Source organism: Gorilla gorilla, chromosome X (genome assembly GCF_029281585.2).
Source record: "Gorilla gorilla gorilla isolate KB3781 chromosome X, NHGRI_mGorGor1-v2.1_pri, whole genome shotgun sequence".
NCBI lineage: Eukaryota > Metazoa > Chordata > Mammalia > Primates > Hominidae > Gorilla > Gorilla gorilla.
This window is the reverse complement of record NC_073247.2, coordinates 34,706,016-34,722,867: the sequence shown is the minus strand read 5'-3', so window position 1 is coordinate 34,722,867 and position 16,852 is coordinate 34,706,016. Positions and strand designations below refer to the sequence as shown.

Sequence of the window (16,852 nt, the reverse complement as noted above, 5' to 3'; positions counted from 1 at the left end):
TTTACATGCTTCTTTATTTAAAGTTGAGGCAAAGAAGGTACTCAGAATGCTGTTATTCTATGAAAGGAAATTTCTGGCTGAAGTTCCTTCTACTAGGGAGAAATAAATCAAGAGCACTGTTACTCCATCAGGACAGGCTGCACATTTACAGACTATCACTCTCTTGCTTCTTTTTTTCTTTTTTTATTTCAGCAATCCCACCACTGGGGACATACCTTGCTTCTCTCTTCAAGAGACATCCCTTTCAAACATTTAAATTTTTCGGTACAATAATGATCACATGCTGGGGCACGGGATTAAAGGGATTCTTTCTTCTTGGTGCCATTTTATTATGACAAGACAAATCCAGGAGATGTTATATGTGAAAAATAGGAATTCCCGAAGAAGCAAAATGCCAGTATGATAAGTAATAATTACACACAAGATGTAAGAAAACTTCTGTAGCTGAAGAGAGACTTAACAGAAAGAAAGGAATCAGCAAATAACAAATCCCAGATGTGATTAGAAGTACACACAAACACACACGTGCACACACACACCCCTAGATAGATTCTAGTGACCTTTCTGAGTTCCAAAGACAAAGGAAAATTCATATGAACTTCAGGAAACAAAGGAAGAGGCATTGGAGTTCTCATAACACTAAAGTTGGAAAACAATGAAACATCTATAAACTGTGAAAGAAAAGAGACTGAACAAAAGTTTATACCTACTAAGATCATTTGTCAAGGCAAAAATAGATGTTTTGGGGTAGTCAAGGTTTTAGAAAGAATATACACCCACATACCAAATATGAAGGAACAAACGAAGTATACATCAACCAAATGAAAATTTATTCAGCACAGAGATGTCAAATGGGGAAAGACGAAATGGACAAGAAACAGCAGTAGCCAAAAATTCTGCAGTGTACACTTATGTCTAATTAAATTATGATAACAGAATTTGTAATAAAAGACATAAGAAAGGATTGAAATAGAAAACACATATCAAAGTAGAGTTCAAGACCAAATACATTAAAGAGGACAAAAATATCCTGTAAAAGGTACAATCATAAATAAGATCTGTCAAACATCTATGAAACAAAAATCGATAGAAACCAATTATATAAAGCAAAACTTTAAGTACAAGGAAACTCCATAAAACTCCCTTATAGTGAGATATTTTGATATTTTTTCAAAAATTAAAAATCAAATAGTCGCCAGGCACGGTGACCCATGCCTGTAATCCCAGAACTTTGGGAGGTTTAGGTGGGAGGCTCGCTTGAGCCCAGGAGTTTGAGACCAGCCTAGGCAACACAGCGAGAACCTGTCTCAGAAAAAAACAAACAAAAAAACTCAAGTAGTCAAAAAATAGCAAGGATATAGGATATAAAGGATCTGAATAATCAACAAGCTCAGTTTTATCTATAAGTTTATACCTATAAATGTAAAGATACATGTTATACTATATCTGTGTTGTATTTTCAAACAAATTATGTCTTGCTGAAAAGGAAAACTTCAAAAATTCCAAAAAAAAAAAAATGTAGAGGTTATACAGGTCATACTTTGAACTCAGACCGACAAAACTAGAGATCAAGGCTAAAGGGATTAATAAAAATGTTTACTACTTGAAAGTTAAACTCTACTTAAATAGGAAATCAAAACAGATGTAAAACTATCTAGAATACAAAAAAGGACAACTCATATACAATGGCCTATAGCTAAAGTTGTATACCAAAGGAAATACACAGGTTTCAAGGATTTCCTTTAAAAATAAATGAAAATTAATGAAATACAAAACATCAGACATTTTAATTAGATAGTAAAATATACCAGAAGAAAATAGGAAAAGAAAATAGGCCAGGCAGGGTGGCTCACACCTGTAATCCTAACACTTTGGGAGGGGGAGGCAGGTGGATAGCTTGAGTTCAGGAGTTTGAGACCAGCCTGGGCAACATGACAAGACACCGTCTCTACCAAAAAAATACAAAAATTAGCTGGGCATGGTGGTGCGTGCCTGTGGTCCCAGCTACTCGGGAGGCTAAGGTGGGAGGATCACTTGAGCCCAGGAGGTCGAGGCTGCAGTGAGCTGTGATCACACCACTGCACTCTAGCCTTGCCAACAGAGTGAGACCTTGTCTCAAAAAAAAAAAAAAGAAAAAGAAAAAAAGAAAAAGTAACAACGAAAGATAAAATTATGTAGAAAACCAAAAAATATAAACAAAAGAGCAGTTTCTTTGACACTACCTATGAAATAGCAAAACCTCTGAAAGCCACTTAAAGAAATATGAGCCAGGCACAGTGGCTCACACCTGTAATCCCAGCACTTTGGGAGGCTGAGGCAGGCGGATCACCTGAGGTCAGGAGTTCGAGACCAGCCCGGCCAACATGGTAAAACATCATCTCTACTAAAAACACAAAAATTAGCCAGGCATGTTGGCATGTGCCTGTAATCCCAGCTACTCTGGAGGCTGAGGCAGGAGAATCTCTTGAACCCGGGAGGCAGAGGTTGCAGTGAGCTGAGATTACACCACTGCACTCCAGCCTGGGCGACAGAGCAAGACTCCGACTCAAAAAAAAAAAAAAAAGAAATGACAGAAAACAAAACATATAACATTTAAGATGAGGAAGGAGATGCAACCAGAAATGCAAGAGAATGAGACTATTAAATAGTAAGAAAATATTGTATCTCTATGGCAATAAACTGCAAATCTAGAAGAGTGGTTCAAATCTTGGCTGCACATTGTAATCACCTGAGGAACTTGAAAAATTACTGTCTGAGACCCATTCCCACCGGGCTCTGGGAAGTTCAAAGGCTGCCCCGTGTAATTCTATGACCGAAATCGAGAACCACTGAATTCTTCCAGGGCTTGGACCATGTGGTCCATGGACCACAGCATCAATATCACCAGGGAGCTTGCAGGAAGTGCACAGTCACAAGCCCCACTCTGGACTCACTGAATCAGAATGAGCATTTTCACAACATACCCCAGATGATGCATATGCACATTAACAACATGAGAAGTACTGATCTAGAGAAAATAGATGATTTTCTAAGATACCAAATCTTAAGAAGAAAAGCTGATGGGCTAATTAATGTAGAAGAGATCGGAAAAGTAAAGGCCTCCCAATTTTATTTTATTGATTGATTGATTGAGACGGAGTTTCGCTCTTGTTGCCCAGGCTGGAGTGCAATGGCGCGATCTTGGCTCACTGCAACGCTGCCCAGGTTCCCAGGTTCAAACAGTTCTGCCTCAGCCTCCCGGAGGGTAGCCGGGACCACGGGCGAACCACCACACCCAGCTAATTTGTGTATTTTTAGTAGTGGCGGGGTTTCACCATGTTGGCCAGGCTGGTCTCCAACTCCTGACCTCAAGTGATCCGCCCTCCAAGTGCTGGGATTACAGGCGTGCGCCACCGCCGCCTGGCCCCAAGACCTACCATTTATAAAAAGGCATCAGACCCAAATGCTTTCACAACTGAGTTCTATCTAATCTTCAAGGATTAGATAATGCTTCCAGTTTTTAAACTATTGGAGATTGTAGAAAAGTTTCCAAGTTTATTTTTTAGAGCTAGAGTTAAATTAATATGCAAACTAATTAGTATTAGTCTCGGCCGGGGACCATGGCTCACGCCTGTAATCCCAGCACTTTGGGAGGCCGAAGCGGGCGGATACCTGAGGTCAGGAGTTCAAGACCACCCTGGCCAACATGGTGAAACCCCGTCTCTACTAAAAATACAAAAATCAGCTGGGCGTGGTGGAGCATGCCTGTAATCCCAGCTACTCGGGAGGCTGAGGTAGGAGAATCGTCTGAGCCCAGGAGGTGGAGGTTGCAGTGAGCCGAGATCTCACCACTGCACTCAAGCCTGGGCGACAGAGTTAGACTCCATCTCAAAAAAACAAACAAAAAAAATGCATGCAATCTGAATCAAAAATCCCAATGAGGCTTTTAAGGGAAACTGGGTAAAATGATTTTCATGTTCCTATGGAATAAGTGTCAAGAATACTATGAAAAAGAATAGAACTAAAGAGGGATTTGCCTTCTGGTTCACCAGAGTATTGTGAGAAAAACAATATGACATTGGCACAAAAATGGCAAACAGATCAGTAAAACAAAATAGACTTCAGAAATAAATCCAAGGACATATATGATGACAACATAAAGTGTCATTTCGGCTCATGAGGGTAAAGGGTGACTCCATAAACAGTACTGGAATAGGTGGCTCTCTATCCAAGAGAAAACAGAAATTAGATGCCCTACCAAACAATACATTTTTAAAAAATTTTTTTGAGATGGGGTCTCACTCTGTCACCTAGGCTGGGGTGCAGTGGCACGATCATAGTTCACCATAGCCTTGGATTCCTGGGCTCAAGCTATCTTCCCACTTCAGTCTCCAGAGTAGCTGGGACAACAGGTGCATGCCACCTTGCCCAGGTAATTTTTTTTTCAAAATAATTTTTAAAATCACCATTGGATCTGCTAAACAAAATAATTTTAATTACATAAAAATCCAAACAAAACAATAAAAATATAGGAAGAAAATCTAGGCATATATTTGTAGAACTTTGTGATAGAAAAGACCTTTTTAAGCAGAACAAGAAACACTAGGAATCATAAAGGGAAAAAAACATTTGATTACACAAATATTAAAGATTTTTATATATGAAAAGATTACATAAGCAATAACAAGATAAATCATGGACTACAAAAATGTGCAGCAAATGTATTAGAAAGTTAATAGGCTTAATGTACAAACAACTCCAAATAGAAAATGGGGCACAGGATTTGAATAGGCAGTTTATCAGAGCGACAACTTAAAGTGCTATTATATACATACAAGTATTAAACCCCACTAGGAGTCCAGTCAAAGCAAATTGAAACAGCAATGACATATTTTTAACCTGTGAGATTAGCTGTAACACCCACTGTTTGTAAGGTTGAGGGGAACGAACTCTCCCATATACTGGTGTAGACACATGAATTACATTTGATGTTTGAAAAAGAAAATCCCTGAACCCAGAATAGAATTGATATTGTGGTTACAAGACAGATAAAATATTTATGTGTATGGACTAAGACTAGAAGAGAACAAAGACAAGCAATCCCTTTAATAAAGGTGGTGGCCTTGTGGGTGATCATTTTCCCAATTTTTGTTATGAAAGCATGCAATAAAAATAACTTGCAAGATTTCCATCTTTGTATAGTAAGTACATTTGCCCTTTAAAAATTAATTTTCTGAAGAACAACCAAAGCATACTGCCTTGAGAGAGAAAGGAACTTTAGAAAGTCTGCCACAACCACCACTTCAAGGGGGAACAGTAAAAATCAATAAAAGTGGACACAAACATGCAAGGCTAATAGCGAAACCTCACATGCTGCTAGTGTGCTAATGTCAGAGGGCAATCCAGAATTGGACTAACCTTTATTAGGATGATGTAAGGGAACTCTTCTCCCCCTTTTCCTGTGTTCTAGCCTGGGAGGGCTGGAGTAGATGCTCCCTTTCTCTGATGACAGAACTAGTCTCCTGATAGCTCACAAAGGAGTGGAAGGTAGGCCCCATGCCTTCAAATGACTGGCTGCATCAGTCAAGGCCTACATTGGAGGGAAAGAGATTGGAAACAGACTCATCTCAGCCTCTGGGTCTCCCAATCCAGCCTTACTAGAATAAATCGCACACTTAATTGGTGGTTTCCTGTCTATCTTCAATGTGGTTAGAACTCAAGAGGGGAGGACAGGTGACTAGAACCTTCAAAACCCCAACAGATGGCTTTGCAATACTCCTCCTATTTCAAAGAATCTCAGACAAAAGGAAATGGGTTCTGCATTTAAAAGCAGAAACTGGCCTCTTAGAAAGCAAAATAATATAAGTCTAGTTAACTATTCTATACTTTTAGTCAATGTGTTTAGATACTTCTGTGGTAGTTCACAGAGCCAAACAACATCTAGAAGTCCTGAGCAGGTTTTTAGTAGCCAAGTCTCCTAGTGGCTTTACAGTCTCGACAGGTCACTGTAATGCCAGATCCTTTGTGTCCACCAATACCAGCAATACAAGTAACATGGGAGACCAATTGAATAGGAAAAAGCAAGTAAAGGAAAGTAATTCTTGATTTTGACCTCAAACTTCATGGACTGAGTATTTCCATCGCAGAGGTCAAAACATGATTTTGAAATCCAAGTCGGTACAGATGCTACGCCTATATGCACCAGTGACATGTTCCTTGGTGCTATTATTAGTGTTGAACCACTGAAGGGAGTCAAATCACCTCCAGCTTCAAACAAGTTGGGAATTCATTAACTGTGTGATTTAAGTCTCCTCGTTTCAAGTATATACCTTGTCTATAGCCAACACTCCACTAGGGTAACTTAAAACAAAATAGTAATTTATTTACAATAGCAAAGATGTCAAAAATAACAGGAACAATATATAACAAATCCAAGATTTTTATGAAAAAGGCAAACAGTATATACACGAAACAAAAGATGAAACAAAATCCATAGGGTAAACTTAATTTGACCATAACTAAACAGTTACAGAATGTGGCAAAATGGTTATGATTTACTTAAGTAACCCTGGGCCAATTACACACACACACACACACACACACACACACACACACACACACACAATCTTTTTCAACCCTTCTCTTTTAAATGCTGAATCTTCCTCTCGACTCAGTTTACCTTTGAAGAATGTAACCATGGGAGGCCACACGAGATTTAGGAAGTGCAGGCTATTTACATGTGCGCTAAAGGCATACTTGTTGACTTGGCAGGCTCACACTTTTAAAACAGCAAATGGAAGGTATAAACTGTCTGGGGTCCTATTTTTCTCTCACTGTTCATTTCTGATTTTTTGTGATAATTTCTTATCTACCACACAAAATGTTGAACCAGTCATCTTTTAGGTTCCTCAAGTGCTCTAAAAGTGTTTCCCAAGTTTGAACAGGCATCAGAATCACTTGGAGAACATGTTAAAACAAAGACTGCTGGGTCCCACGCCAGTTTCCCAATTCAGTAGGACTAGGGTGGGGCCGAGAATTTGCATCTTTAACAAAGTCCCAGGAGATTAAGATGCTGCCAATGCTGCCCGGCCACACTTTGAAAACCACTGCTCTGAAAGATTGCCCCTTTAAGATATTGATTAGCCATGTTTTTCCTTACATGAATGCTAGAATTTGTGGGAAATGAAATTATTAATACTGAGATTCCCAGAGAATACAAATACAGCAGCATGTTATCTGACTTGTTGGATCACAGACAGGTTAGGTGTCATTTGTTGGGTGTTCCATTACAAAAGTTTTTCAGCATGCTATGTATGGTTTTGTCTGATTTATGGCTCTGGACAGTGACATTCACATTCCCTTCGTCATTTACCTAAAATTTTAATTTATTGTTTCAACTATTAGGCAAACGTTTGTTCATACAGTTGGAAGAACTGCAGAATCTTGTCTATAAAATCAAAGATGGCACAACTCTATCTCTTTTGACTCCTGACATTTACTTAACTGCCGATTTTTAACTGTGGCAATGACCACTCCCTAGTATGTTAGCATCTACTAGTCCTCTAAACTGGGCGCAGTGGGGTAACTCGAGGGTATGATTTCTGTTGTGGAGGTGGTAACAGTCCCCACTGATTAAATATGCTGTAAATTAATACTGAAATGAACTTTAAGTGCTCTCAAAAACCACTTTATGCATGAGTAATTTATCTCAGGGGAATTGGAGATGCTAATAAAACAAATCCTTTATGAAGATAAAAGAAAAAATGAATTCCAAGGACATGCTCATCAAAGGACTCACCAATCACCTCTTAACTTCTCTGAAATATTACTTGCAAATTCACAGAACTGAAATATTACCAGTATTTGTATCCGAGTCACAAAATTCAAAGCAATCAAGCACTTTGCATTCCACTGCTGTGAAAAAGAAATTAAGAAATGGGGGGATGAAAATAATCCACTGCTTTTGATGTTTATTAGGTTTACAAAAACTGTACATTTTTTTTCCTTGAGAAAAAGCATTAACTTAGTACTGGTATCAAATAGACTAAACATTCAATAACAGGAAAATATTCTGATTTTTATTTTTGCACGTTATTCTCAAGTACACAATTACAATAATGTCACACATCCCTATATGATTTTCTTTTTATGTATTTTACTTTCTTTACAAAGTGTACAGAGGGAGGGACATACAATATTTAATAGGATATTTCTACAGAACAATAACTTATATTATGTCCTTGTAAAAATCTGTACCTCTTTAAAACATTTAACTGAAACATCCATTTTTTTTAGCTTTGCTAATCAAAATTGTTTTAAGAATTAAAACTAGGTTGTAACTAATGTCAGTACATAACAGTGACTACAATTTCATTTTCTCTTTATACAGACAAGTATGTTTTATCATATTCACTTGACCAAACCCTTAAATACCTTTTAAAGGTTTTAATGTTGTGCTTTAAAAAGAAAAGAACTGTGTATGATTCCAGAGTATGTAAGAGAAATATAAAATGTGTGAAGTGTTGTGTTCTTTATCTTTCAGTTTATTTAAAAAAATATAGTTAAATGACCCAATCATTTATATTTTCTGTATTTTATAGGATTTAAAATTAATACATTTCCACTTTCATTTAAGTGTTTTTACATTATTTCTGGGAAAATAAAAATTAAGGGAGATTTTAAAGGTTCTCACAAAAAAACAGACAGAGCTTTCAAGAATCGCAGGGCAATGAATCACGGATCACAAAATTGTAAGTTAGTTTTTTTTTAAAAAAAAAAAAAAAAAAAAAAAAAACACATTATGGGGGCCAAGAAGGTACAGGAATTTCCTATAAGATAGGCTAGGAAAACCCATGCCTTGACTTTGACTGGCATTTGGGCTGGAGTTCACACCTGCCTAAAGCACTTGGTTTAAAACTAGACTAAATCAGTCTAGCACTTCAGAGGTTTGCCAAACACCAAATATTTTGATTTCTAACCCTAAAAATATAACTCTTGAATACAAACATCATGGCAAAGAGAAAGATGAAAGGTAAAAACCTAAGCACACAGGGGATGGAGCACCATAATGAGGTGACAAGGCAGCTATCGGGTGGGAAGACAATTTCTAAATCTCCTACAATGTGCTAGATGCATACGGACCAATAGCCAACTGAAGGGACCCCAAAAACTGTTTTCTGTTCTCCAAGATTCGTCTTAACATAACCAAGTTCTAATTAACCGAGTTTGTTTTATGAATGTATGACACTGATTCAGACCTATGTGGTGTCTGGGCGCGGTGGCTCACGCCTGTAAACCCAGCACTATGGAAGGCCGAGGCAGGTGGATCACGAGGTCAGGGTTCAAGACCAGCCTGGCCAAGATGGTGAAACCCCATCTCTATTAAAAATACAAAAAATTAGCCGGGCGTGGTGGTGGGCGCCTGTAATCCCAGCTACTCGAGAGGCTGAGGCAGATAATTGCTTGAACCCAGGAAGCAGAGGTCGCAGTGAGCTGCAGAGGTTGCAGTGATCACACCACTGCAGTCCAGTCTGGGCAACAGAGCAAGACTCCGTCTTAAGAAAAAAAAAAACAACAAAAAAAAACAAAAAACCTGTGGAAGACTTAGTGATGTTCCAAATAAGGCCTCAGACTTTCCTTATCCACTTAAAACACATCTTTACCTTTTAATCAAAGCCAACTTGAGTGTTAAGTTTTTAAAGTTTGCTAACTGTAACTGAGAAATAACAGATCAGCCTGAACTTGCCGAGTGTGAAGTCATAATTAGCACCCGTTCTCTGGTCCACAGAGCCATCACTTCTTTTCCATCCCCCTCACTAGGTAAGACAGAGTTCCCTCTCAGACTTCTCAAAGAGAACTGTGGGAGTCATGTCTGGATACTCATTTGCTTTTCAGAAAAATATAAAGACATGGAGCTGAAATCGTATGAAAACATTCTACCTAGAAACATCTTAACCTCTATGTTTCAATTACCAAAGATATTTAAAAGAAAATATCTTTACTCTTTAAAAATACTAGTGTCCTTATTTTCCTTCTAATTCTTCACCTGAGTAGTCTCTCTGAAGAGCATGACTTACAAAATGCTCTCTCATGCATCCCTGGATCTCTCATGTTATTGTAAATTTAATACTTTTCATTATAGATTTTAAACAACTACTACTTGGGGTTGTGTGTATAAATATGTAAAATAAGCAATACACACAGGTACACGATATATATGTGTATATATATAATTCAGGGTACATTTACATACATAAAGTTGCAAAAGATCCTATAAGCCATGAGTTACCTCTAGGAGATTCCAAAATGCAGTCCTCAGTAAGTGTCATTTGTAGCACACAACCATTCCAAGATGAAGCCGCACAGACAGAATAATCAAAATACAACATGAGCAAGCACAATTTTTCAATAAGGTTTTCTAAAAGTTTGCTATGCTGACAAAAGATGTAAATAATCCAAAGAAAGCCAAAAGAAGTATATTTGAAAAGTAAACACGAACCCAGCCACTGCTCTTTACTCAGCAAAGCCAGGGACGCAACAGCTCAAATGGAAACTTTCACTGTCAAGTGGTCTGAAAATATTAAGCAAGGCAAGTAAATGACTTCCATGTTATGATAATTAGACCTGACTGTAAAATCTCCCATTTATATTAGTAGATGTCTCTGACAATTTTATTGTGAGAAATGTATGGGGAAAAAAAATGAGTCAACATGAATACTTTCAGAGTTACCAATATAAAGTTACCTTAAGTTAATGGTCTTAGAAGAGTACCATCAAGGTAAGCAAGGTAAATATTTAAATAAATATAAAATTCTAAGATATAAAACTTCGGTATAGAATCAGGGATTACTTTATTAAAAGTAACTAGCATGTTGCCAGTTTTCCCTATTTATTAAACAAACTGAATAGAATTCAGAACACACTACTGAACAAAATGTATATTAAAAAAAGTCAACTAGAAGTAATAATTCTATTTGTACACAGCATAAATCAATATACAGTATTGTATGTGAACGAGACTGATTGGCTTTAAAATGAATTTTCTGCTTCAAGGCCAATATCTCTACAAACGTTCTGTAGAAGTATTGTTAGGGCAGGCCAACTTCTTTATGATGTCGCATTATGTGCTGGTTCTTTTCTGAAGGTCTTCGGAAGCCTTTCTTGCAGTACTCACACCGGTGAGGATAGTCTTTCGTGTGAATGGAAATAACGTGCCGTTTAAAGCCTGAGGCATCTGTAGTGCTATACTCACAGTACTCACACTGATACACTTTCCTGCCACTGTGTGTCTTCATATGCTTTTTAAGCTCACTCTGTTGCCTAAATCCCTTTCTACATCTCTTGCACCTAAATGGAAGATCCTTTGTGTGAACTGAGAGAATATGGCGACTTAGAACAAATGGATCTGCAATCTTAAAGTCACAATGTCTACACTGGTGCATTTTTTTGCCCTTGTGGGCAGCCACGTGTTTCTTGAGTTCTGAAGGCCTGTGAAAGCCTTTATCACACATGTCACACTTATGGGGGTAGTCTTTCGTGTGAACTGAAATTATGTGTCGTTTCAAATCACTTGAGTTCGAACTCTTGTGGTCGCAATGCAAACACTGGTGTGTTTTGCTTTCTTGGTGGATAAGAGCATGTTGCTGCACCTCTTTGGTATCCGAGAAAGTCAGAAGACAAATGTCACACTTGAATGGCATCTCTTTACTATGCTTAGTTTTGACATGCGTTTTCAAGTTAGAAGAGTCTGCAGACCTATATTCGCAGTACTGGCATTGGTACGGCTTCTCCCCAGTATGGATTCTCATGTGCTTTTTGAGCTCTGACGGGTGACGAAAACCCTTACCACACTCCACACAAATATGAGGAAAGTTCTTGCTGTGGACCGCCAAGAGGTGGCGATTCAATAACCCTTGTTCAGCTGTCTCGTATTCACAGAATTTACACTTGTGCATTTTGTTGGCTCCTTTTTCCTTATGCACCATTTTGTGAGTAAACAAAGCCCCTGCATGAGAGAAATGCTTCCCACACTCATCGCATTCAATGGCCTTCTCTGCCTTGCTGGTCAGCTTGTGGCTCTCCAGGTGGTTGTGTAAACTTATCTTCTTGTTGGTAGTGTAATCACAGTCAGTACAGCGGTATTTCTTCTTGGCAAGGTGTTCGGGATGGTTTTTCATGTGCCTTTTCAAAAAACCTCTCGACTTAAACTTCTTCCCACAAATCATGCAAGGATAGACAGTCAAAGGATGTCCATCAGGGCCAATAATTATTGCTAAAAAAGGAAAAGAAAGGAGTATGAGTGCTCAAACCAAGTTCTGTTCCAGTTTCTTTGCGAATATAAAGTGTGGGTTCTGACCACTGTTGGCCAAGGACTCCTAAATTGAACTATTTGCTACTTAACATTCCTTTTACTGTTTTTCAACACAAGAGATATAGCAACCTAGTCATAGAGAAAATGGTCTGGAAACTTCATTCATGAAGACTGTACCACCTTCACTCCCTCTAGTTTAATAAAATTAATGAATATGTAACTTTTATCAATTAGTAATTAAACCTACAGCAATTTAGAAATTGGTGGAAAATTGGCTGGGCACGGTGGCTCACGCCTGTAATCCCAGCACTTTCGGAAGCCGAGGCAGGCAGATCACCTGAACTCAGGAGTTCGAGACCACCCTGACCAACATAACATGCTGAAAACCCGCCTCTACTAAAAATATGAAAATTAGTGGGGCACAGTGGCACACATCTGTAATCCTAGCCGCTTGGAAGGTTGAGGCAGGAGAATCACTTGTACCCAGGGGGCAGAGGTTGCAGTGTGAGTTGAGATCACGCCACTGCACTCCAGACTGGGAGAGAGAGCAAGATTCTGCCTCAAAAAAAATAAGTAAATAAACTGGTGGAAAATTATTCATAAAAATAAACTTTGGTGACAAAAATTTCCACTGTTTATTCCAAAAAACATAACTTACATTAACTTACAGCAAAGTTTAAATATACCCATAAAATTTTTAATATGCAAATCATCATACAAGAATAGGAATGTCATATGAACTAAAGTACTTATCCTGCTGCTCTGTAAATTATGCCTCCTTTATGCTGACATAGATTCTCTAAATATATTAATTTATTTAAAAAGTTAATGCTTATAACATATTTGAGGGATTTCATTCCATGTACACATAAAAATCATCCAAGTTTTCAATTTTTCTCATCCATGTTTCAGCCATGTCCTGTTTCTTTTTATCCAAGGAAATCATTCATGAATATCACTGAATTCTGAAAATTATATTTTCAAGTTCAATAGACAAAGCTATATATGGTCTAGCAGCTAAAATGCCATTGTGACACCCCTGTGGATACATACTAGAGTTTCCTCTGAGAGCTCGCAGAGCACGCTGCACCATGGAACTCGTGCGCCCTCACCTGTTTGGTACTGCCTGGAATCAGGTCTTCTCCTTTTCTTTGGTTTTTGTTTAGCCAGTCTGCCGAGGCCAGCAGACTCATCTATGTGCAAGAGGGCACTTGCAGTGCCATTCCGGTTTTCAATTCCATCAGAATTATTACCTAACAATGTGTATTAAAAAACAAAATTATACAGTATTATAAATTTTAAAGAATTAGGAATTCTTCATTAACTACAACAACGAAAAGTAAGCCATGATACTCATGAATGACAGAAATTCCCCATTCTAGGTCATGGGTTTTATGAGCACATTTATTATCGCGAGACCGTAGGAAACGCCTAGCTTCCAAAGCTAAAAAACACATGTCAGCATTTTTGCCCCATGGACTCCCTTGTTGTCTCCCAAAATGAAAAAGTCATGGGCCAAACATAATCAAGATGAAAACTTTCAGCCTGAAAGCCTGTGTACTTCTTGCAGTACTTCCTTCTACATAATATACACATGAAGGAAATTCCTGTTAAAAATAAAGACAAAAAGTAGACTTTATACTCTAATTCAATTCAAATAATCCTTACAGGATACTGGTATTTCAGACTTCTGAAACCTAAGACCACAGAAACCATTTTTCAATCATGGATTCATGTTTAAGAACCAACTTCTTCAATGCTAAGAGCTGCTGGGCAACTTACCATAAGCTGCTGCCCATGCAATCGGCATGAAGGTTTTGATTTCATTGTCATCCATTTGCTGCTCGTGCACGGCGGCGGCTGCCGCTGCTGCTGCAGCATCCTCCTCTCCTACGATCACTTCCATATAAACTTCGTCAGCGATTTCAGCAACATCTAAGTAGAAAGTTACAAAAACTTCTGTGACCAGGTTTACAGAGATCACAGGAAACACGTTTTTATTTGAATTCAGTTAATAGACAAAATGGAAAGATGGTCCAAATATTACATACCTAGAACATAGCTTTCACGTAGTAAGCACTCAATACATATTTGTTGAATGAATCATTTACTTCTTGGCTTTCACCATAACTTGGTTTTAAAGCAACATCATAAGCATATATAAAAGAGTCAAAGATGTTTCCCTTGGAATGTAGTAGCATAATAATCTCTAAAATAATGCTACTTATTTCAAACACTGGCCACTTAAAAGCTCCAGAAACATAAAATTTTCTCCCACAAAAAGGCCACCTACTTACTTAAATCTTCATCTTCTGGCTGAGAGTCATTGACAGTCATATAAACCATCTTTTCCCTGGGAACACGAATACTGCTGTTCTGATCAAGCAGTTCAACTCCATGATCATTCTCAGGCTCACTCTCCACAATGTCTACAGTTCCACCTATCAATCAGGGAAGAAGACAGCTTCAATAATTTATTTGAAAACTGCATTTCCACCTATTTCTTTTTACATACTTTTCTTATTACTTTTTACAAACTTTGGTATTACTACACTGGAATTCTTACATAAAAGTTACTTCAGAAGAGACTCCAAATGTTCTCAATCTAAATAACCCAAAAGTAATCAGGCTGAAACATTTGGATGAGGATGTATAATGTCTAAACACTTCTTCTTACCTAAGTCATCTTCTCCAGGGTCAGCTTTAAAAATGTACACCTTGATGACCTCAGGGCAAGTGCCATCCACTTTACAAGCATCAATTTCCGACTCTGTGTCCATGGTCATTCCAGAAGAACCGTCGTGTTCTATTTTGCCAGCATCATCCACTAAAAAGGAAGGAAATAAATCACAAATAGTAACAGATATTTAAATAAAATGTTACTATTCACAAAAAAAAAAAAAATTTTTTTTTTTTTTGAGACGGAGTCTCACTGTCACCCAGGCTGGAGTGCAGTGGCGCGATCTCAGCTCACTGCAACCTCCGCCTCCCAGGTTCAAGCCATTCTCCTGCCTCAGCCTCCCGAGGAGCAGGGACTACAGGCGCCTACCACCACGCCCGGCTAATTTTTTGTATTTTTAGTAGAGACAGGGTTTCACCATTTTAGCCAGGATGATCTCGATCTCCTAACCTCGTGATCTGCCCACCTCAGCCTCCCAAAGTGCTGGGTTACAGGTGTGAGCCACTGCGCCCGGCAAAAGTTCTTTTACAAATATAATCTCTAACTTGATTCACATAAAATTGGATTTTACCTAGACAACTAGAAGATTCAATAAATACATTTCTAAAGACTTCTAAAAACAGAATCAGATATTAAAGCAAAAAATACTATACACAGAGAAAACTCCTGGTAGCCTAGAAAACTGTAAATACAAAAGAATATACTTAACAGCCTTCGCTAAGCCATAAGGTAAAAGCACTCTTATATTAAAGATCTTCTAATACTAAAACCTTAAAAGAACCGGCCAGGTGCAGTGGATCATGCCTGTAATCCCAGCACTTTGGGAGGCCAAGGTGGGTGGATCACTTGAGACCAGGAGTTTGAGACCAGGCTGGGCACCATGGCAAGACCCCCATCTCTACCAAAAAAAAAAAAAAAAATATATATATATATATATACACACACACACACACACACACACACACACACACACAAATTAGCCAGGCATGGTGGCATGCGCCTGTAGTCCCAGCTACTCAGGAGGCTGAGGTGGGAGGATCACATGAGCCTGGGAGGTGAAGGTTACAGTGAGCCAAGATAATGCCACTGCACTCCAGCCTGGGTTACAGAGTGACACCCTGTCTCAAAACAACAACAAAAAAACTTAGAAGAATGTCCTAGAAGTAAAATCAAGAAATAGTCTTCATATAAATATTTTATAAGCAGTACTTCATGGTCACTATTCTTGAATATCACTTGATATGATCTATTTGCAATAGAATAATACATTTGAAAATAATCAAAACATGATTGCCAGAAAGGTACACCGCAATGAGATTGGTCAATGGAAATTCAGCTTCAATCTGCTTAAATGTAAATATGCATAACATACACACAACTTTAGTTTATGACAATAATGAGTCTAGGTCCTTGCTGGCAAATGCAGCAATACGTGAATTTAAACATATTCTCATATACCCATTGCTCTCATTAATGAAGGTATAATAGCCTGTATGTGTTAAAAAATGAACAAACAGAGAGAGACAGAAGGGGAGAAAAAGAGAAAAAAAAATTTAAAAAAAAAAGAGGTACGTATGATTTCCAATAGTAGAGACTCAGGGGATATACAACAAACATCACATTTATTTATTTTTATATTTTATTTTATTTTTATTTATTTATTTTGAAACAGAGTCTCTGTCATCCAGGCTGGAGTGCAGTGGCACAATCTTGGCTCATTCTGCCTCCTGGGTTCAAGCGACTCTCCTGCCTCAGTCTCCCAAGAAGCTGGGATTACAGATGCCCGCCACCACACCCAGCTAATTTTTGTATTTTTAGTAGAGACAGGTTTCGTCATGTTGGTCAGGCTGGTCTCAAATTCCTGACCTCAAGTGATCCACCCA

The 16,852-nt window shown here is 38.2% G+C and overlaps 1 protein-coding gene across 24 annotated transcripts in view; it reads right to left on the bottom strand.

The window, feature by feature from the left end:
- Window positions 1-7,929: 7,929 nt before the first annotated feature.
- The window catches only part of ZFX (zinc finger protein X-linked), a 65,536-nt gene continuing 56,613 nt past the window's right edge, over window positions 7,930-16,852 (bottom strand). For all 24 annotated transcript variants that reach the window (XM_055376401.2, XM_055376388.2, XM_055376399.2 and 21 more), the window contains 5 exons: window positions 14,967-15,116; window positions 14,587-14,730; window positions 14,072-14,224; window positions 13,402-13,542; window positions 7,930-12,250 (listed from right to left, as the gene is read on the bottom strand). In XM_055376401.2, the coding sequence (XP_055232376.1) occupies window positions 11,067-12,250; window positions 13,402-13,542; window positions 14,072-14,224; window positions 14,587-14,730; window positions 14,967-15,116 (1,772 nt within the window). In that variant the 3' untranslated portion in view covers window positions 7,930-11,066. The remainder of the gene's footprint in view (window positions 12,251-13,401; window positions 13,543-14,071; window positions 14,225-14,586; window positions 14,731-14,966; window positions 15,117-16,852) is intronic.